The 23,024-nt window shown below is 38.9% G+C and overlaps 1 protein-coding gene across 3 annotated transcripts; it reads left to right on the top strand.

Moving 5' to 3' along the window:
* Positions 1–95: 95 nt before the first annotated feature.
* LOC114361138 (regulation of nuclear pre-mRNA domain-containing protein 2) lies at positions 96–21,623 on the top strand. Of its 3 annotated transcripts, none has more exons than XM_028316088.1 (15): positions 96–738; positions 1,064–1,211; positions 1,523–1,652; positions 2,101–2,276; positions 4,006–4,180; positions 7,520–7,660; positions 10,370–10,489; positions 11,201–11,326; positions 11,579–11,643; positions 12,653–12,766; positions 14,284–14,365; positions 14,927–15,019; positions 16,906–17,006; positions 18,943–19,024; positions 20,855–21,623. In XM_028316088.1, the coding sequence occupies exons 1-15, from the start codon at positions 452–454 to the stop codon at positions 21,373–21,375; spliced, it is 2,361 nt and encodes a 786-aa protein (XP_028171889.1). In that variant the 5' UTR covers positions 96–451; the 3' UTR covers positions 21,376–21,623. The 3 variants fall into 3 exon arrangements, with proteins under 3 accessions (XP_028171889.1, XP_028171888.1, XP_028171887.1); XM_028316087.1 differs by having other exon boundaries at positions 11,198–11,326; XM_028316086.1 differs by having other exon boundaries at positions 11,189–11,326.
* The last annotated feature ends 1,401 nt before the right edge of the window (positions 21,624–23,024 follow it).

Raw genomic sequence — 23,024 nt, 5'->3', positions numbered from 1 at the left:
TAGCTCCAAAATTGTATTTATTCTCTGTGTGTTAATTAATTAATTATCTGTGCTCAAATAGAAAATGGCGGTTGTTGTCATGGAAAATGTACTTTCGCTTCATAAAATTTTATAGCAAATCGTCGTAAAGTATTGAAAAAGAGGAATTATTTTGTCAGTTATTCGTATTTTCATTACTACATTCTTTACTTATTAGTCAAATTAAGATATTATAGTTTATACTTTAAGTATAGAAATGAAGTTCGTGGTAACCGCGTAAGGCTCGGTTTATTTGTTCACAAAGCGTGATAAGTGTTGGGATTTTGTGTTTATTTTCTGTTAAAATGCGCTTTGAATAATCGTATACCTTACAAACTACTTTGTTACTGTGTATGGATGATATTGTGCGTTACGGTTCTGTGATTTTAAACGTAAAAATGTGCAAGTGTTAATTTGTGTACTTCTGACTAAAATGGGTGAAACAGAAGAATTTAATACCCTGGCGTTCGAAAAGAGGTTGATGCAGCTAAAGGATACTCAGGAGAGTATCCAGTCACTTTCCTCCTGGTGTTTGAAGCAGAGGTCCCACCATAAGAAGATTGTATCAAGTTGGTTGAATGTTTTGAAGAGAGTGAAGGTGGAGCAACGTCTAGTTCTGTTTTACCTAGCGAACGACGTGATACAGTATAGTAAACGTAAAAATTACGAGTTCGTAGAAAGCTGGGGCCTTAATTTGCAAAAGGCTACTCCGTTGGTCAGGTTAGTTTTTGGTTGTAGGTTATGAGTTTACCGTCTAGTTGTTTCATTTAAGTGTAATATGAAATGTGTGCTAACTGAAACTGTCTGTAGGAAATACATGAAATTCTTTATGAAAAAGGTTACACACTTGCTAGATGAAGAAAGCAAGAAGTCTGTATAAAATTTCTTTTAAAATTATAAATATTGGTTACGGGCTATTAAAAAAGTTATTTACGGATTTAGCCGCAGTCTGAATGTCAGTCTTTCCAAATCAATAATAACTTGTAACATTGATAAATTGTATTGTTTCAAAGTAAAAAATATATTCAATAAAATATCGTTACAGGGATGAAAAAGTTCGACCGAAGATCCTTCGGATATTTAAAATCTGGGAGCAGAGGTCGGTGTATGACGATGAGTTCCTTTCCGATCTGACGGGCCTGCTCAGTGCCGGTGCTGTTAAAAAGACTGATGATGACCCTTTGGACTTCCAAGTAAGTAGGCTCATGTTTACGGTAGCATTGGCTTCTTAGAAATAAAATAAAATTATGTCTCAAATGGGATTTGTCATTTGTTGGCTATTCCCAAAGGTCTACGACTATTGTTTTTCTTTATCCTTGGGTCCACAAACTTATCCGAAGTACGATACAAGTCACAAGAGATTTGTATGAAGAATTTAGCTTTTAATTAATTAATTTATGGGAAAGAAAGAAATACTTTTTTGTTTTTAATGTCATGGACCTGTTGGGAATCAAAGTATGAATATACATATGTGTCACTAATAGTGTCTTATTTCTGTTTCCAGCCGCAACAACTTGTAAATAAAATAAAGCAGTGTACAGTGCTTGAGGCGGACACAGATCTGCGATTAAAATTCATCCACGACAGTCACTTGCAGCTCTCTGATGCTGATGCTTTGTTAGCTAATTTAAAAGGTAAGTTGGAAGTAATGACTATAAAATGAAAAAGAATAATATTATTATTACAATGTCTGTCAACTACCTACGACTAAATTATTGACAGTTCATTTGGTTTTAAGCCAGCCGGGCGAAATGTTATTGTAGGGCTTATCATGCAAATACAAAATAAATAAATAAGATTCAATGATAAAAGTTTATCGTTGCGCGCATCCTAAGCCTTAGCACTAGGATACCCGCCGTGGTAAAATTTTATTGATGATTTTAAACGACAAATGTATGGGCTTATCGCATAAAATCGATAAAATGGCATGATAAACGCATATCGCGGCGCGCATCCTACCTAGGCCTAATGGACATGGATTAAGTCCCTTTTTCTTTTTGTTCAAATACACCTCTAAAAGTCAACAAAGCTTTTTTTCAATAAATTATTAATTAGAAATTAATATAAAACTCCTATTTACAGATAGAAGTCATAAAGATGACGTAGAAAAAGAACTGAACGAGGGTATAGCGTGTGTAGAACGCTACACGGCGGCGCTACAAAGAGAGATAGTAGCGCGGGAGGCGCTATTGGCGCTACTCGCTTCAGCTAACCAATACTACTCGACGCAGCGCGGCGAAGTCAAAGTTGTCGCTTATGTGAGTGGTTTTTAGTGATATTAGTCTACAAAAACTATGAAAGTTTAAAATTGATGTCAGTAGAAAGTATTTTGGAAAAGGAAACAATGAAGTGTTCGAACACTAGATGTATCACAAAGAATTGCCATTTGATGAGAGCGAAAAAAAAACTGAAATAGGTAGCTGGACTAGTGCATGTATGATGTGGATTGTAAAAATGCCAAGTGTTAAGGTTTTTCGAAAATTACATTGGATGTGGCAGGTTAGGCAACCAACTAACGGACAAGTCTTCGAATATTTGGTCAGTGACCCGTGTGTGATGTTAAATCCTCCATTTATTTATTCTAAGGCCGCTTTCTGATTTGTCGGCGCGGTAGCGGCGTGACATCTGCACGCTAGGAATACGCGGTACCGAAAGCTTACTAAAATACAGTGTGAGTCACGTTAAAGTGTACATATGAAAATATATGAAACTAGACCTATTTTTATCGATAAAAAAGAGGTCAAAAAATTTTTGAGACTTTTTTTTAATTTTTTATAGAATTTTTATTCTTCCAATTACTTATTGTAAAGAAAACGTAATAACTTTTAAACTAAGCGGTATATCCTGATAAAATAAAAACAGTAATAATGCTAAATAACAGGCGATACTAAAAAAATACATGAAATACCTAGAAAATGCCAACAAATAATAAAAAATGATACTTTTTGAAAAAAATCTGCTTAAAAATTCGTATTTTTTTTGGTTATTTGATAAATTTCTCCAAAAAAATGCCCCTACAACAAGTGGTTTTTATTACTTTTTATTATTCTCTATCGTATTACTTTTGTAAAACCAAAAATCGCATGTCTTTATCCCTATCACAACGTTTGCAATGATCGTTTGAACTAAGCCTCTCCGGGCGCGCCATTCAACGCTTCGTTAACAACGAAACTGAAAGTGACTCTAGATTTGTAATTTTGATAAAGACAAGTTAGATTTTAAATAAAAACAAAAGATTTCGAAGTAAAATAAGCATTTGAGTTAAAATTAAAATTGTCTCTACCTGTAGCGGAGAAAAATGTGGTGGCAGGCCTTTGTTCAAACAATCATAGCAAATGTTGTGATAGGGATAGAGACATGCCATTTTTAGTTTTACAAAAGTAATACGATAGAGAATAATAAAAAGTAATAAAAACCATCTATTATAGGGGCATTTTTTGGAGAAATTTATCAAATAACCAAAAAAAAACTTTTAGAATTTAAAAGCAGATTTTTTTATGTATTTTTTTAGTATCGCCTGTTATTTAGCATTATTACTGTTTTTAATTTATCAGGATATACAGCTTAGTTTAAAAGTTATTAGGTTTTCTTTACAATAAGTAATTGGAAGAAAAAAAAATCTATAAAAAATTAAAAAAAAATCTAAAAAAATTTTGACCTCTTTTTTGTCGATAAAAATAGGTCTAGTTTCATCTATTTTCATATGTACACTTTAACGTGACTCACACTGTATACTCTATGAAGCTTACCGAGCGCCTATATTTCAATGGAGTGTTCCTGATTGAGTCTGTGCCGCGCCAATCGGGAACGCTCCCGTGAAATATAGGCGTTCGGTAAGCTTTCGGCCGCGCCTACAAATCAGAAAGCGGCCTTAATTTGAATAAAAAAAAAAACAGAATTGAGAAACTCCTCTTTTTTGAAGTAATTTTGGTGAAGTCACTGTCACTTAATGAGACTGTCACTTAATTTTTTATCATTCTTCCACAGGCGTACAAAAACTTCGGCGGTCGCGTTCGTCTACTAAAACGTAAACTCGACGAGCTCCTACCTACCCTGCCCGCCGGCGCGCCGTCGCCGCCGCAGCGGGACGAGGACGTTCCGTCGCCGGGGCCCGACGAGGACCTGGAGCTGCCCGCGCCCGACCACGAGCCCGACGCAGACAGTGAGTCACAATAGTACCTATTACGATTGCGTAAGGTGCCTTCTAGCTTGTGTCACCTGATAACTACTACGAGCGACGTTCATTTGTTTCTTGAACTGCCTGCGCCTGATAGCAACGAGAGACGATGACAGTGAGTGCAATGGACCTTATTACGACTTCATAAGGTGCCTTCTAGCTTGATTCACCTGATAGTTACAACGAGCGGCGCGCGACGCTCACTTGTTTCTTGACCCGCCTGCGCTTGACAAGGGAGACGATCACAGTGAGTACATTGAACACTATTGCAACTGCATAAGGTGCCTTCTAGCTTGATTCACCTAATATCTACTAAGAGCGGCGCGCGATGCTCATTTGTTTCTTGACCTGCCGGCGCTTGACAACAAGGGAGAGGACAGTGAGTCGCAATAGACCCTATTGCCACTGCATAAGGTGCCTTCTAGCTTGTGTCACCTGATAACTACTACGAGCGACGCTCATTTGTTTCTTGACCTGCCGGCGCTTGGCAACAAGGGAGATGACAGTGAGTACATTCTTGTTGCAAATTCGCTCTTATTGCAACTACATTAGAGGCTTTAGCAACGAGGGAGACCATGACAGCGAGTACTTTCTCGTTGCAAACTCGCCTCTATCCCAAGCACATAAGAGTGTTGTAAGCAGCGGGACGAGGACGTGCCGTCGCCGGGGCCCGACGAGGACCTGGCGCTGCCCGCGCCCGACCACGAGCCCGACGCAGACAGTGAGTCACAATAGTACCTATTACGATTGCGTAAGGTGCCTTCTAGCTTGTGTCACTTGATAACTACTGCGAGCGACGCGCGACGCTCATTTGTTTCTTGTTTGGTGCAGACAGTGAGTGCGCACCCTATTGCCGCGGCGTAAGGCGCTTTATTGCAGAGCTTAGCGACGAGGGAGACGATGATAGTGAGTCGTCTTTATTGCGGCTGCATAAGGTGCTAAATGTAACTTGTGTCTCTTGGTGACTGCGACGAGCGACGTTCATTTGTTTCTTGAACTGCCTGCGCCCGACCACCAGTCGGGCGACGAAAGTGAGTCGCAATGGACTCTAATTACGACTGCATAAGGTGCCTTGTAGCTTGTGTCATAATTATGGTGCTTGCGACAAGCGACGTTCACTTGTTTCTGGACCGGCCCGCGTGAGTCACGCTGGACTCTATTACAACTGCATAAGGTATAGTAACTTAAGTCACGTGGTACCTACAACGGGCGACGCTCGACTCATTTGTTTTTAGAACTGCCCGCGCCCGACCACGTGTTGGGCGACGATAGTGAGAGACAATGGACCACAGATATAGATATACATAGATAACGCAAGTAGCACGATCTGTATTAAAACCAAGCGTGCCGACTTTTTAATACCTACTGTGACGTCACAGACAACATTTAGTGACGGGAAATCGTAATCGATTCAAAGATGCCGATGCCGCCGCTGCCCCAACGCACCGCTACGATCACAGAAATGGCATCGATTATCTGACAGACGAATGAGATACACAGACGAATGAGATATACAGACGAATGATATTAAACGGAATGTTTAAATAGATAATATTTTCATTGAATTCTAAAAGGCTAATTTTAGACACGATCCCGTATTAATAAAAACTTAAAATATGTTATTATTTACTTTAAATAGTGAATAAAATACATTTTAAGTTTTTATTAAAATATCAATATCTCGACAACGGTGCCTCGTAGATATTTTGTATTGCTCTTATAACATATCCAGCAATATTATGTGATTATTTGGTCACAAAATTCTGTTATTTGTGGCAATGTTTTATAAAAATCATCAAAATCACGTACACTACTTGTATTCATTTCTCTACAATCTACATCATCATCAGCAGATCATTATTTCTTATATGTATGTACACACATTATTATAAATACTTTTACATGAAAATACATATATCTATACTATACTTTTTCTAATTTTCTCTTCCTTGACAACAATAGAGGTTGTTGTGGTGTTTCTTTAATCCATTATCTTCATTTTTTTTAAATCGAAAACTAGGAAAAAAAGTCATAAATAAATACTACAAATACACATTAATTAGAATATTTATTTATATATGAGAGTTATTTTTTAATAATAAATTAGTATCATTCGTCTGTCCGATATCGATAAGAATCGATTTATTGATTAAAGTAGTAGAACGAACAACACTAGTAGCAAAATTTGACAGACGAATGAGAAGTTGCGTGTACAACGAAGTCGAAGCGATGCGCGACAGTGGCGCTTGTCCGTTATACATCGCCTCTAAACACATAACGTCAGATCAAACGCTCAAAACAAACCCGGCAATGTATCGTAAAAAATTGTTTGAATGGTAAGTTATAAGTTTTTAGGTACATTCTTGAAACCAACGCTTGTAATACTTAAAAAATTGTTTTAAAATGAATTAACACTCAATATTATATCAAAATAACTTACCCGTGATAGGAAATATGTCCTTGCCTTTGGGAGCTCGAAGTTTTTGGCTTATTGCAATTAATTATCACACATTGAGGCATTTTTCTAGTTTTCGCGGCCGTCCGCATGCAACAACAGACGCGCGTGGACTGTGAGCAGCGGCAGCTCATTCCGATGATTTATCGGGATCGGGACACGCGAAGTAGGTGCATTCGCGTTATCTAGGTATATCTATATCTGTGCAATGGACCCTATTGCAACTGCATAAGGTGCTTTCTAGCTTGTGTCACCTGATAGCTACTACGACCGGCGCGCGACGCTCACTTGTTTCTTGACCTGCCGGCGCTTGGCAGCAACAAGGGAGACGGATGACAGTGATTGCACACGACCCTATTGCCACTGCATAAGGTGCCATATTGTGCTAGGATTTTATGCAGACGACTAAAGCCTGGTCCGTGAGCACGTAGAATCCCGTCCAATGACCCCAAGCTGCCCATCCTTGTCGCTCGCACGTAATTATGTTGCTGTCGCGCTCGCACACTCACTGCGGGCGCGTGTCGCACAGTCGCGACAGCAATATAATTACGCGCGAGCGATAAGGATGGGTAGCTTGGGGTCATTGGACGGGATTCTACGTGCTCACGGACCAGGATTTATACATTTTTTTTTGCAAACTCGCTAAATAAGTGGCTTGTTACTTGCTAGTGGCTAAGACAGTGGCGCCATCTAGTGAGCATAAATTTCTCTTCTGCTCTTTGAGGTGAACCTTGTGTCCTGTAGTGGGACGTATATTAGCTTACGTCCATAAAAAACATCAATTCAAATAGAGCCTGTGCCCTTAGTAGGACGTTTATTTAAGGGGGCCATAAGAAAGTTTAAGTAACACTCCCCCTGTATTGTTTCAGTATCATACAACATTGACCGCACTTTCAACACGTCGGTCGCAGCAGACGGATCCCTCTACAACCTAGGCCTGTCGTCGTTCCTCAACAACGACAACGCGTTAGCCCTGTTCAACGAGTCAAACGATACCGGGATTAATAGTGGTGAGTTTATTCAATTATTTTTAAATATTAACACTCATATTGATCGTTACATTCACGAAGCGCCCCACCATTCTTCCGCTAATGTTTGAGTGTTATCAGTACACGCTAAATTAAAATAGTAAGACACGGGTCTTAACGCGACGTTTATTAATGAGTTACATTATGTACTCACGTCTTGACGTTTCGGCTGCAGTCTGCTTGTGATCACGGCTGCAGCGTCGCAGCCGAAACGTCAAGCCGTGAGTACATAATGTAACTCATTAATAAACGTCGCGTTAAGAAGACCCGTGACTTACTATTTTAATGAGGGTTTTCGCGAATGAAAGATCCGCTAGATGGCGGGACGTGGATGTGGGGTCTGACTGCTACGTGATTGGTGGATTTTGACATCTGTCAATGTCATGTCAAAAATAACCAATCATGCAGCATTTGGACCTCGCGTCTACGTATTGCCATCTGGCGGATTTTTCATTCGCGAAAACCCTCATTGAAATGGAACGCGAAAGTTTAAAATCTTACACGCTAAATTGTCCATGAGTGCACACGCACACTACAATAATGACGCTCGGATTGCTCGGATCAAACTCCCCGCACCCCGCGCGACCGAGACCAAAAATTGGTGGGACGCGTCCGAGTGGATGAAATGATCAGAGGTGGAATTGTGTAAAGCAATCGTAATCATTTGACAGTTCATAACGTACGATAAAGTTAGTTAAACAAAGCGTTTGACAGAATAATCGTACGTTATGAACTGTCAAATGATTACGATTGCTTTACACAATTCCACCTCTGGTCTAAGAGCTTAACGGTCGAATACTGAAACGCCATTTAAATATTTGACGGCTTCTCAAATAGTTAAGTAGCTCCTAAACTTACATTTCGCATACTCAAAACAATATCTGAGCAGTTCTCAATTTTTAAGCACCTCTCAAATTAAGTTGCACTCAAACGCCACTCAAATGAATTTTCGCATACTGAAACGCCATTCAACGCTAAGCATTACTCAAACAACTGTCAAATCGTCTTAAGCAGCTGTTAAATTTGAGAGTGCTTGCGCGGTATCTTAAATCCTATTCTTATACCTAAATCGACCTAAATAGTGGTAAATAATGTGTGTCATCGTTATCATTTCTTTCGAGCCTCGAGGAAATACCTAGATTCTAATCGCAGGAACGCAATAAGGCTGAACGATATTGAAAAATATTATTATAATGACATGCAATTCCGAGCGAGGTTCTGCGTCCCTAAAGAAACGGTGTTGTTTCTGGATTCATAATTTGGAAGCTCTTTGAAACCCCTCACCAAATGCCATACAACCAGTGGACCAAATATCTACTTATTATAACCCTACTATTCTACGCAACGGGAAGTTATGAACGTGTACTAGGGGATATCTTCCAAATCTAACAGCCAACTGTGCATCGTATAGTGCACGAAGTAACAACCAAAATAGCTGCTATGAAATCGCTTTACATAAACATGCCTATTTCTGAGGATTAAGGGGACATCGCACAGCAGCATTTCCAAGAGTTGTTGATTTGTCAATTTGATGCTCTGTCAGTCAACAATGATAAATGTCAATTGTGGTTACGTTTCGGTCCACGATCGCCACTTAATAGATTTCAACAATAAAAAGTATCACCTTTAAAAATATTTTTTTAATGAAATAAAAATGCAAGCATTTATTTTTTTATATGATAAAGCGAGATTTATATACAGGGTGTTTGGCGCATCGTGTGCCAAAATTATTTGGCGGATAGAATGGGTCATTTCCTATATTTTCAGCCCCCATAACACTACTTTTATATGAATTTTTTTTAGTAATTTCACCAAAATACCCAAATCGCATCATTGAATTTCGATTTAAAAAAAAACTACTAGGCGATTTGGGTATTTTGGTAAAATTACTAAAAATTAATATAAAAGTAGCCGCCTGGCATGGAACGTGTTATGGGGGTTGAAAATATAGGAAATGACCCATTCTATCCGCCAAATCATTTTGGCACACGATGCGCCAAACACCCTGTATAATAGAAACTAAAAATAAACTGTTCTATGTTAAGTTGATTGAGTATATTTCCATAAAAGACAATACATAACCAAACGATGCTGCGTGTAATGGATAAAAGACGTAAAGTTATCATTTGTGTAAATGAAAACATACTTTTTTTGGTAAATGTTGCCATTATGTAAACATTTGAGAGCTGCTTAGCTGATCACGGCTTCAAATCCGTTGAGTAGCGTTTGAGAATACCATTTAAAATTGAAGGATACTTAAATTTAGGAGCCCGTCAGCTGAGTGACAGATTTGAGTAGTGTTTGAGTATTCGGCCGTAATTCAGTCAGTGCCTGAGGTATGTCACGGGCGGGGTGACATTTAACATAGTGATGTGACAAAGCAATATAACTCTGAAGGAGATCTGAAGTCACGCTGACGTTTGACGTTTCAAAAACACCATCTTGTGCCGCTCTCTTACCGCAGGCACTGACTGAGTAAAACGCTAGCATAATTTAAAGAGTGTAAAAACAAAACTAGTAATTCAAGCTAAAGCAATTTAACAATTAGTCCTTATCGTCACCAATAGATGGCGCTGTATAGTTTTGCATCGCGGTAGTGTTTTATTTTTGGTGGTTAAAAAGTTGATACCTCTTGTTTTCGTGTAGCGGTTTCGTAATGCAATAAATTTTAATTGTTTCTGTTTGTTACAGCAAACAAAATAGAAGTGATAAACAACAGACCCTCAGAGAAACAAGACTTCAATATAAACGACTTCCTAAAAACGTTATTACCGAATGAGACGAATACCGTCGCATCGGATAACAACTCAGGTGTGTTTTCATAGTCTCCTTATCCCTGATTAAGAATATTTTCAAAAAAGTTTGAGGATCCATATGAAAACTTCGTAAATTGATTAGGCATTGATACTACATTACGTAATGAGGGTTTTCGCGAATGAAAAATCCGCCAGATGGCAATACGTAGACGCGAGGTCCAAATGCTGCATGATTGGTTATTTTTGACATGACATTGACAGATATGTCAAAATCCACCAATCACGCAGCAGTCAGACCCCACATCTACGTCCCGCCATCTAGCGGATATTTCATTCGCGAAAACTCTCATTGATACGTCATCATGTCACATTAATTGATTAGGCGGTACGGAGTTCGGTGGGCTAGTTAGTTAATAACGTGCTTGAAAGTTAAACGAGTGAACTTGTTAAATCACATGCCCAAGTATTATTATAGTCTTAAGAATTTTTAATGGCCAGTTTCACCAATTTGCTGATAAAGTGCATCGACAGTATATCAGACATACTTTTTGTTACAAAATAGGAACTGTATAAGGTGCCCTAGTATTTTACCTTCACGTGCTGTCGTCTATACCTTACAAACCTATCCATTAGACTAGTGTTGCCGAAAAATCGATTAAGTTTAGAAAATAAAAAAGTTATAAAATATTAATTTTGTTTCTTTCTAATTTCCACATTAAAACTTTCCTTCATAATAATTTAACGTGTCTCCTAGTGGTTTCAGTAGCAAGCGGCACCATGTCTCAGAAGTCTCAAGACACATTACCGGGACTGGACCTCCTTACGCCTGATTCTACTGGGAATCCCCCGCCACCTACGTCATTCTATGGGACCATGGACCATATTGTCATCGGTAAGTAATGTATCTTTCGTGCGATTTTTTAGTAGTTTTAGCCTTTAGGTTTCTTCGGAATTCTAATTCTTAAAAAAAAGAAAGAATGTTTTCTTTGAGTATATTGTTCAAATTGTTATATCTACAAGATAAGAGTACTTTCCCTGCAGGTGGCATTACAAAAATCTACCCTGTCTATTGTGATGCCCAAACAGTTTGAAAAAATTCGTTACAACATTTTTTGACAATACTATGATATTTCTATCTTTTTAGACGATGCGGATCAGCCCTACCAACCCGAAACAAGTAGTCCGTGGAATAGTAGTTCGTGGATGCCGGTGAGTGTAATTTCAAAGGTTAATTTTAATACTATATTTTGTACACATTACTGTATACAGGGTGTTAGGTAAATGGGTATATGAGCTGACACTAGCCCATGTTCATATAACTGGTATGGTGAAGTCAGAAATTTGATATCATCATTTTAATTTTTTAAATTTTCATACAAAATAAATTTTATAAAATCCGATTTGTATGAAAATTTAAATAATTAAAATGAAGATATCAATTTTCTGACTTCACCATACCATTTATATGCATATGTTAACATGGGCTAGTGTCGGCTCATATACCCATTTACCTAACACCCTGTATATATAAAAGAAAATCGCGTTAGTTACTCCACATATAACTCAAGAACGGCTGAACCGATTTAGCTGAAAATTGTCAGGGAGGTAGTTTAGAGCCAGGAGAAGGACATAGGATACTTTTTATCACGTTCGAAATAAAATAAAGTCTGCTTATTTATTGCCATTAAGGCGGAACAAAGTTCGCCGGGTCAGCTAGTTATTAATAATTGACTTGTATTTGAATTGTATCATTTATTGTGTCATAGATTTTTACTAACTATCAATTGTATCTTACCATTATTGTATGCCCATGCGGCGGAACACAGCTGATCTATCATACAAATTTAATGACCTGACTTATTTATGACTACCTGTGATTTCACAATAAACACAATTTGAATTTGAATTTAATCTCATAATACATTTGTTACATAATAGGGTATTTGACACCACCAATCAATTGACGTACTTTTTAAAACTGTCAAAACGACACTCTCCCATAGATTTTGTCCGGCGATACTAGCATGTGACGTCACAATTTTATCAACTCAATGAAACTACTTTTTACAATTATAATGCAACCAAAAATTGTAATTTACAGGTAATTAAAAATTAATTAAGTTTTTAAGACCAGAAAGAAGTGTCTTTTTTAAAAAAGTTGTGGTTTAGAATTATTGGCGAATGGTGTCAAATACCCAATTTAATTTACTGTCTGCAGACGGCGGTCCCGCCGGCAGGCCGCTCGCCGGGCGCGTTATTCGCCGACACGCCGGAATCGCCGCCGCCCGCGCCGCCGCCGCGACCGCCGATCACCTACCCGCCTCTACACCCGGTAAATAGAAAGAAAGAAAGAAAGAAAGAAAGAAAGAAACATTTATTGCCTGGACATCACAAAAGACAAATGAGGTAAAATGAAAAAAAAAAGCAAATAAGACAGAGGTGACATAAAACATACAATGAATGAGCAAGTAAACTAAGCAGTGCCACCCTGTCGCACAGCGATGCCCATCGCAATGGGACCCCACTCAGCATATGCCGTGGCCCCCGGTGAGGGAAGCCACGACGCTGGTTTTCAGTGTGCCCCATGCCGAGTGTGAGTCACGGACACTAACCTATACTGCATAAAATATACATACATAAATAATAATAATAGTGCGCGTATAAATTTTAAGTGTAAATACAGACGTAGTAGAAATACAGACGTATAAAAAAATAACCGCCTTTTTACCGTAAACGACTGTTTCATTTTGTTCTTTTTTTTTCTTTTTTTATCCACAACGAGGAAGCTCTTTGCCTGTATCTCACCTGATGGTAAGTGATGATCAGGCCGAAGGTGGAAGCGAGCTTCACCCGGAATCCTCAACCACGGAGGAACTGGCTATCTTACCTCTTACTGCCGGAACACAACAATGCTGTTAACATTTTTGTTATAGCGACAGACTTAGGTAAGATGGTGGTAGCTAGCCAGGCGGACTTAGAACAAGCCCTACCACCAACCAAACCGAACAGAAAAATCTGTTTGTTCTGTTTTGAATTCAGTTATAAGAGAGTGGAAGTTGGATTTTTTGGTTATAGGTCGCCCAGCAAAAGTTGAGGCGAATAAACTCACACCTGCCGGGCTAGGATGCGCGCTGTGATATACTCTTATCGTCGTCAAAATGTATGGGCAAAACCGATAAAATGGCGCGATAACCGCTTATCGCGGCGTACATGCTAGGCCTACTGGAGTAATATCTTTGCTTGTGTTGATTGCCTCAACTCTTGCTGCTCGACCTATAGCGGGACACGCACTTTGTGGCAGGGCAGGGATGTTATGGATATCCGTAACCGTAACCGAAACTTTCGGATATCCTAAATAAAAACCTTTATAATGCCATCTAGTATAATTTTTTTGTTACTTTTTATTTGATGTAAAGTGTACGGCCATGAATGAACCATGTTGAACAACTACTGCTTGCATTCTAAAGTACAGATATCCGTGTCCGTAACCGGAACTTTCGGATATCCAAAATAAAAAAATATCCATAGCCGTAACCGAAACCGAAACTACATATCCATAACATCCCATACTTTAGCACAAAGTAAGAATATAAAATTACAAAATCGCTTCTCGCTCGGGGCGAATTATTTTTTATGCAGCTCAAAGCAGTTGACTGTAATCACACCTGATGCATTCTAGGATGGTACATACGAGTAACTAGACCTAAATAAGGTCCCTAGATAAAGTCTCCTTTGATATTTTTCTGTTGATAACAAATAATATACCTCTACTATCGTCACGAAGCCACCATGTTTATAATGTTTAATGCCTCATTTTGAAACACCCTGTATAAATAAATATTGTTTCAGAAAGGGCCTCCGCCCGCTGACGTGGACCACAGAGGGATATTACCTCCCCCGCCTCCGCCTCCAGTGTTGCCAATACTTGGTCGTGAGTATAGTTTTATTTCTATGTAGTTGACAGCTTTGGCATACACATTTTATTGCAAAGTAAACCTTATTACAACTGTTCAAGGTATACAATGTTGTTAGTACATTAGGCATGTAACATACTTATTATGAACTGTCAAATGTTGAGCTAATGTATTGTCGGTCACAAACAGGTCAAGTTGTGTGTCAAGATTTTGTACAAATGTATTTGTGCAAATAATTTTGTATTAGTAATCATCGATTTCCATACAGGTATCGCAAAAAATTTGAAGTTTTTGCAAAGATTCTGCATATTATTATAATGGACGACAGTTTCGTTGATGAGTACAATGAGAATATCACAATGAGAGTTCTTGAACATCTTTTCACTTAGTTCAAACATTTGTGCAAATATTTGTAAATAACCTAAATCACAGTTCTCTGCATCTTGATGGGAGCCTGTGATCGACATATTATAAGTAGTTATAAGTATATTTTTACTGTAGAATATCCATTTCTCCAAGTCCATCAATGTCATTTCAAAATGTCAACTAACAGATAGATATAAATGTCAATTTGTCAGACATGGAAGACGTAGATCATCGAATGCTGCCGACGCTGCCGCTGCCGGTGCCAGCGCCTGTGGCGCCACCTCACCACGCGCCCGTGCAAAAAGGTAACTAATAAATAAATATCCTTGGACATTTTACACTGCGCCGCTAGCCATATACATATATATTATACATAGACCCGTCACAGAAATTAAAATTCATCATTTCAATTCTCTGCATAGTAGCAGGCCTGTTCATCTCCGCGAGTTTACATCGAAAACAAAACACGCACAATGGCCCACCTACAGGATACTATTCGACAAGGCCTCACATACGAGCGAACATTGACTCACGCACGCGTATTCTTGTGTATGATGGAAGAAAATAAAGAAAATGGTGTACTAAATACTGTGCAGTATTTAACTGCCTAAATAATAATAAAAACACAGAATGTACTTTTTTAAGTTGCCTCAAGACACTGAGAGGTAAATGAGTAGTTAATATTATTCATGACAATTCATGCTAAATCATGTATTTCCTCCGCCATTTTCCGCAGTTTGGCACCTCACGTCACATCATTTTACCGAAGTCAGCCCTATAGCTTCGGCGCAGTGCTGATCACTGACGTTTGTCAACAAAATGGTGCTTGACTCTTGAGACAAGCTAAATTACACCATATTGTTAATGACATTGAGCATACATTTTTTTAAATACCTTCGCGAAGTAAAACTTCTGTACGTAGTACTTATTATTATTCTGTGATAGTAGTCCGTTCTGAAACACTACACCAAACGGCCGACAAACTATACTATAACTAACGCTTAAAGCTTCCACCACACCAAGCAACGCGTGCAAATCGCCATCGCCGGCGCGATCATAGGCCAATGACAGGTCACGCGGAGTGTCATGGGTCGCGTGACCTGTCATTGGATTGGTTGAAGCTTTACTCACTCAGTGTCTGAGGAGTAAAGCGGCACGAGAGGGTGTTTTTGTAAAGGTGGGTACTGACCAACGTTACGAGGTGTAATGTAACATGATACACAGCGAGCATTCGTGCAGTCAGTACGTCGTATTACGGGGAAACCAACGTACTGACTGCACGAATGCTCGCTGTGTATCATGTTACATTACACCTCGTAACGTTGGTCAGTACCCACCTTAACGTTATACGTCAGAGACACCTCAGATCTCATTCAGATTTATATGCTGTGTCACGTCATAATATGTCAAAATAAACTCTCCCGTGCCACTCCTATACCTCGGGCACAGATTGAGTTAAGCGCTAGACCTGTAATTTACTATGAACTAATAGGCTAGTTGCCTAAAAAATTTTTTTAGTCCGTAATGTTTAATATCAAAAAATATTGGACACGTATATTTTTATTTGTCAATCTAACAAATAATTACATAGTTATGGTGCGTTGAAGTTGCGCACGACGTCACAACGTGAGGCATTTTTAAGCAAGCGTTGACGTCACGGGCCTCTTCTTATGAACTTTGGGGCGCTTTATCTCTTTAAATTTTCATTAGTTTGAAAAAGTGAAAAATACGTGTAGAGTATTTTTTGATAAGTTAACTGACGGACTAATTAAAACTTGCTTTTTGACCCAGGCAACATCCCCATTGCTCAAATGGCGTTGCTAAGCCAGCCGAGTGACAACTGTGTGTCACTTTTTCTTACTTACGCGAATGGACTATTTTAATAATTGTTTTTCAATTCAAATCTAATTCTTTAATCCCCCAATATTTTCAACAGCTTTGCTCAGTTTGCGACTGCGATAATTTATTTATTTATTGGCAAGGTCTAGGCTTGATCATATATTTTGCGAGTTTTGTTTGAATAATTTATTTATAATATTGTTTTAAACTTTCATTGTAACTAATGACCATGAAAGTATGCCCGATCTGTCTGACCATAACATCTCACCCGCAAGTTCCTCAGTTACTCCGTGTCTATGGCGTGGTAGCAATCCCGTCAGTAATAATTAATTTATTCATGTTATGATTTCAGATGTGGACCATAGGAATCTAATATCTCTAACGCACCAACCCGCAATAAGGCCTCCCAATCCCGTCCCGAGACCGGTCAATCCAGTCATAAATTTGGATCAGGTAAGATTTTAATATGCTTAAAGAAAACCCACACTAAAAAAACAACCCAAGGTGGGTTAAATTCAGGATTTTTCTAATGCAAAATTTGACCGCAATCGCACTTGATGTTAAATGAAATGCAGTCCAGGATGGTACATACCTTCCCTGTAAGTGTCTTTCACTCTCGCTTTGGCAAATAATTTGTGGGAAGAGAATTCTTTTAATTATTGCATTACTAGTAATTTGTCACACATTTTTAGGTGTGGGTGCACTACAATAATTAATTTGTTTGTGCTGAATCTTATTATTTCAGGCTTTTCAGGTATATGTTCCGCTTTGTAAAAGAGAAAATCGATGTTATACTCGTACTGCGATCTTCTTATTTAATTAGTTTTTAGACAGCTATACCCTTAGCCCTAAACTTAACTAGGGGAAATTCGGGTATATTGGACCAGGTGCTAAATTGGACTATGTATCTTTAATATTTCGTAAAATATTCTTTAAATTGCTGCAACGGCGACACTCAGTGATACATAATTAATTATTTTACAAATTACATTGATTTATTATCAGTCATATTATAGTTTTTGCCGGCAATTTGGTTGCGGCCCAATGTTGGTTTACCTTTTAACTTGGGACAAACTTGGCCTTCACTGGTTGGGTTTTTATTGGCGGTCAAACTTTCCTGGTTACACAGGAGTTGCAGCGGTGGGAACGAGAATGGGTCTAGTTCAATATATCTGTAGGGGAGACCGAGAAGAGTGGTAACATTGTCGATTTATTTAAATATTTAATGAATTTTATGGAACTTATTAACTACTAGCGAGCTCGTAACAGTGTGTGTATTTTAGTTCAAGTCTCGAGCTAACAAATGGGCACTGCTGCGAGCTGATTGTTAATAATAATAATAAAATAAATGTTTATTTTCTTTTCACAAAGGTTAATAGGTTTCCAAAAATCGGTAATGTCACAACTCTCCTCTGTTACAGCTCACCTCGGTCTCCTCTAGTTAAACACGAAGTTTTTATTGTGTGTGTTCACAAGAACATCACTACGCCGCGTGCCCCGCCGCCCGCGCCCGCGGGGCCCCCGCGCGCGCCGGTCACATCTCTTTTGTTTTTACATCGTTCACATCAGAGCAACTACGCAATTTTAATGTATTTCCTTGTAACAAGATATTCTTGGTAGTAAACCGTTTGAAACACGAAACAGCGTCTCCTTCATCCATAAGAATCCCGAACAGTGTGGTTTGTAACATCTTTAGTGTGGGGATTTTAGGCCTTTTCCTTTAGGTACATTTGACAAGGTAGTACTCCTGTAATGGAGACTAACGCTTGTATTCACAAACATTACTATGAGATCTCACAGTGCGCGTGGACGCACAGGGTGACACGAACCAATTACAGAACTCTATTCAACGCTGTGCGTTCGATTTGCTGCTTCACTTAAGCAAGCATCGTTTGTGAATACCGGCGTAAAATACCTGATGATGATATGTGTATGTGTGTGTGATACTGAGTTTGTTGCGGCGCTTCTTCTCAGCACTTGCCAAATGTTTGTCTCGAAGCGCTGGTAGGGCAAAAAAAGAATGAGACATGTAAATGCTCCTTAAGAGCATTTGACGATATGCAAGTACTAATTTAATTAGTCTAAACCAGTGGTTCTTAACCTTTAAGTCACGAGGGACCGTTTTACCAAATTTCTGTTTTGTCAGGGACCACTTATTTTTTTTTTCAAAATCCTATGAAAGGGGAGGTCGATTTCTCGCCCACTGTGCGCCGTTTGCATTGTGTTGACTCGACTCATCACGTCACGTCACTTGTTTATAACGATGTCTTCGTGGACCACTTGGAATGCCTCCAGGGACCACCAGTGGTCCGCGGACCACCGGTTAAGAACCACTGGTCTAAACAAATAAAGATAATTTTGATTTTGTGCTAAGCTAGCGAATGTTCAGGATTACAGAGTGCCGCCGATGCTGCCTCCGACCGACATTGTGGAGAGCGTCGATATGGACCTCTCGGAGGACGAGGACCAACGTATGTTATTTTATATTTATAAAAAAAACATATTTATGTAATAATTTCACTTTGGTGGTTACTTTTTTATTTGTGGAAATGCCATGTTTCATAAAATAACACTGGTCAACAAAATTTTAAATTTGTCGTGCCACACGGACTTTTTTGATATTTTTTAGTTTAATTGGTGATTGTAAGAAAATACCAACTGTTAAAAAAAATTTGCTAGACAAGGATTTTATTCTATTGATGAGTAATTTGAAATATTAGGAAAAAACGCAGATCTCGTAAATCAAAAGTTATTTTTTTTTATAAACGACTTAATAATCTTAGATTTTCTTGAATATTTAGCTTCTGGTTGGTCTCTTTTAATTATCCAGCAGTAATCTGCTAACATGTTTGGGCTCCATTTGCCCTGGTACCGATTTTCCATATTAGAAATGTCCTGATGGAACCTCTCACTGTGCTCGTCGCTGACAGCCCCTAAATTGTCAGAAAAAATCCAGGTGCGAGTCTAAAAAATAGATCTTAAGTGACATGTTGCAACCCAATGCTTGATATGACAATAATAGCTCTCTAACCCACTCTCTGTAGCTGCCACTCTTGTGTTTTCCCAAAAAATTTGCAACAACATTTTTAAAATCCTTCCATGCAGATTTTTCTAAATCGCTTAATTTTTATTGAAATCTTGAATCTTTTATTAACTCCCTAATATGAGGGGCAGCAAAAATACCCTCTTTTATCTTTGCATCACTTATTTTAGGGACAAGACATTGACCTGAAGTGGACGGTTGTGTATTGTCGTTCTCAACAGACGTAGTTGCAACTGGTATTAGTTCTGGCAATTTTTTTACAATGAGAGGCTGGTCTTATATCTGAAGATAAGTTATGGTAAATAACTGTGTTTTTAATCTTGTAATTTATACCTTTTATGTCAGTGAGACAAAAATAGCAATCAGAAACGTGATCTCGCTGTTTAGTCCATATCATGGGTACAGCAAACGGCATAGGTCGTGCACCTTCGTTCCAGATATGAGGGTCGTTATGCAACAGACCTAAGGGGCCCAGGATTTGTCTTGATGGGCGGCAGAAAAACCAAAACAAGGGTGATAACACTCCAACACAAGATTCGTAAAATTTCTTCGTTGTTTTTTTAATGTAAGTTCTCCGCAGACATAGCAAAAAGAGTAAGGATCATTATTACACTTCCTCGACATGTTCACAGGGTTAATAAATCCAAAACAATGTTCAAATTCAACAACAAATAATTTTATAACAATTTACTTGTAAGCATTTCTGTTAATTTACTGCCCTAGTACTAGTTATGAGTATTACCATATCACAACAAACATGAGGCTAATTGACATAAGACAACTGTGTTTTAATAATGAGGGTGGATTGGTAAAACAAAATTAGCTATCAAAGTTCGTGTGGCAAAACCAGTGTTGACCAGTGTAATTATTAATTTAGTTTTCCATATTCAATATTGAAGTAACAATTCCGTCACTATCAGATTTTGTCGTCGTCTTCATTCTTATTCTTAGGCCCAGAACACACGGTGAAACGCAACTGCAACGAAACTGCAACTTCTAGTTACTTTTGAGTTGCATCTAAGTTTCGGCCATAGATTCCGTTGAGAGACCACACATGACGCGACCAGTTTGACCAGTTCAAATCGGTTTCAAACTGGTCGCGTCATGTGTGGTCTCTCAACGGACGCTATGACAGAAACTTAGATGCAACTCAAAAGTAACTAGAAGTTGCAGTTGCGTTTCACTGTGTGTTCTGGGTCTTAGGGTTATTTTTGTTGTCTTTCTGTCAATTTGATGACAAAACTAATTTCAATTACAGAAAGTGGCTACCAACAAAAGCCGGAATTGGCTAGACGACACAGTTTCAACAACAACAAAGTGCTAGTGGGGGGCGACAACGGCAAAACGAACCACAAGGAGCACAACAACCTCATACAAATCAACAGCACGGACTACGACAGAAAACCGCACTCCGCGCCCGTTCGTCCATTATCCAACCCGTTCGAAAACATGTCGACTATCGAAAACTTCAACATGCCGTTCCAGAATAACCCCCCGAGAGAACCGGACAGAGAGGAAAACTCGAACGACAGCGCGTACGAGGAAGACTTGCGGAGTCGAGGTATGGAGAAAGACGTGCGGAATCCGTCCCCTCCGGTGTTTGAAGAGGGCGATTGGCAGAATTCTAGCCCCCGGCCGTTCCTAAACCAACGGTTCCCGCGGAATTGGGGGCCCCGGACTAACTTCCGGCCCGCGGGCCCCGGCTTCGGGCCGCAATTCTGGCGCGCGGGGCCCCGGCCGCCGCGGTGGGGCCCACCGCGCCCCCAGCGGTTTTGGTGATACGTGATTAGTGATATTGTACCTTATTACGTTTGGCTGTTTTGACTGTAGCTGACGTTTTGTGGAAACAACATGTTGACAGTGAATTCGTTTGATACTCATTTGAAAAGTAGCACCTCGTGATAAGTAAAAGGTGTATTTAGATACACAGCAAAAGCCAAGAGGCCCGTGTCTCATAAACTAAAGTCCGGTCGCCGAGCACGTAGAATTTCGTCCAATGACCCCAAGCTACCCATCCTTATCGCTCGTGCGTAATTATATTGCTGTCGTGCTCGCACACTCACTGCGACATGAGCGATAAGGATGGGTAGCTTGGGGTCATTGGACGAAATTCTACGTGCTCGGTGACCAGACTTTATTAGCAGAACGATATACGCCACGTAGCAATGTAAATGTACTTTTATTGGTTCGTTTCGACTTTGCAGTATTACACAGAGTTTTCATACGGCAACAAATACATGATTTGCTTGAAATAGAGCTACTCTATAACACCGTTTTGGTGTTTTCGAGTCTATCTTTGTCGCTCTTCCTCGCTACTAGTGAAAGAGAAGAAAGATTCGAAAATACTAAAATGGTTTATTTTAGGGAGACCCTTTTTGTGTTTTCGAGTCTTTGTGTCTTTGTTGCTCTTGCTAGCAACTATTGAAAGGAATACATCAGAAAATGCTAAAACGGTTAATATAAAATATGACATTGAGCATTTTTATAAACAACAGTCATTTGTTAACGTTTATCTCGAGCGCTCGTCAATTGTTGCCAGATGAATCGCCTTAATGAAAGAACCTTTTGCTCAATCTGAGATCGGAAAGTCGACGATTTTTCATTAGTGGACTGGAAATTTAATTTAATATTGACGTAATATCTCACGTGCGGCTATAGTAGAAAAACTATTGGTGACTATGAGGTAAAATAACTCTACGATATACAAAGTGAATTAGCATTTTAAATACAAGTTTACATATCGGTATACTTGTTGGCAACCGGCGACAATAGACGATGTATGTGGCTTGTGACATCCTGTATACGTGCTGAGTGTGACGTGCTAATTTTGGGACACCCTGTATAAGTTAGAGGGCACTGAAACGTTATTTTAAAATAGAACTATCAGACACTTTACTAAGTGACTTAACAGACAATTTTGAAAAATAACGGATACATGCGGCTGAACCATTTAAGAACCTAGTAAGGGACACTTTTGCAGATTTTCGTTTTTTGTCATAAATCACCTTAGAATTAAGGTCTCCACAGGATGTGAAGACAGAAATCGCTCTATTACACTTAACACCGGAGAAACGCGTTGCTAAAAACCTAGTAAGTCCAATTCAAATCTGCAAAAACCATTATCAAAACCTAGCAAGTTACAATGACCATTTAAAACCTAGTAAGTGCATGGACTTACTAGGTTTCAAAATGGTCAATGTGACTTACTAGAGGTAAAATGCTACTGTAATTTAAATATTATTTCGAGTTCTGTTGGCTGACACTCGGTAACCATATCAAAATCTGGGGACTACATGAGTACTGATTCATATTCGATTTTGATTTTGATGAGGCACTTTTGTCAAAAAAATAATTTTAGTGTTAGTAAAGAGCATAAAACTTGCAATTTTTAACTAAATATATTCTTTTATTCCATAAAGTATACTTTA

This window comes from Ostrinia furnacalis, unplaced genomic scaffold (genome assembly GCF_004193835.3).
Source record: "Ostrinia furnacalis isolate ACB-3 unplaced genomic scaffold, ASM419383v2 OfSCF5438, whole genome shotgun sequence".
NCBI classification, from domain to species: Eukaryota; Metazoa; Arthropoda; class Insecta; order Lepidoptera; family Crambidae; genus Ostrinia; species Ostrinia furnacalis.
Note: the sequence above shows the minus strand (reverse complement) of the source record. Positions and strands in the feature narration are given on the sequence as shown.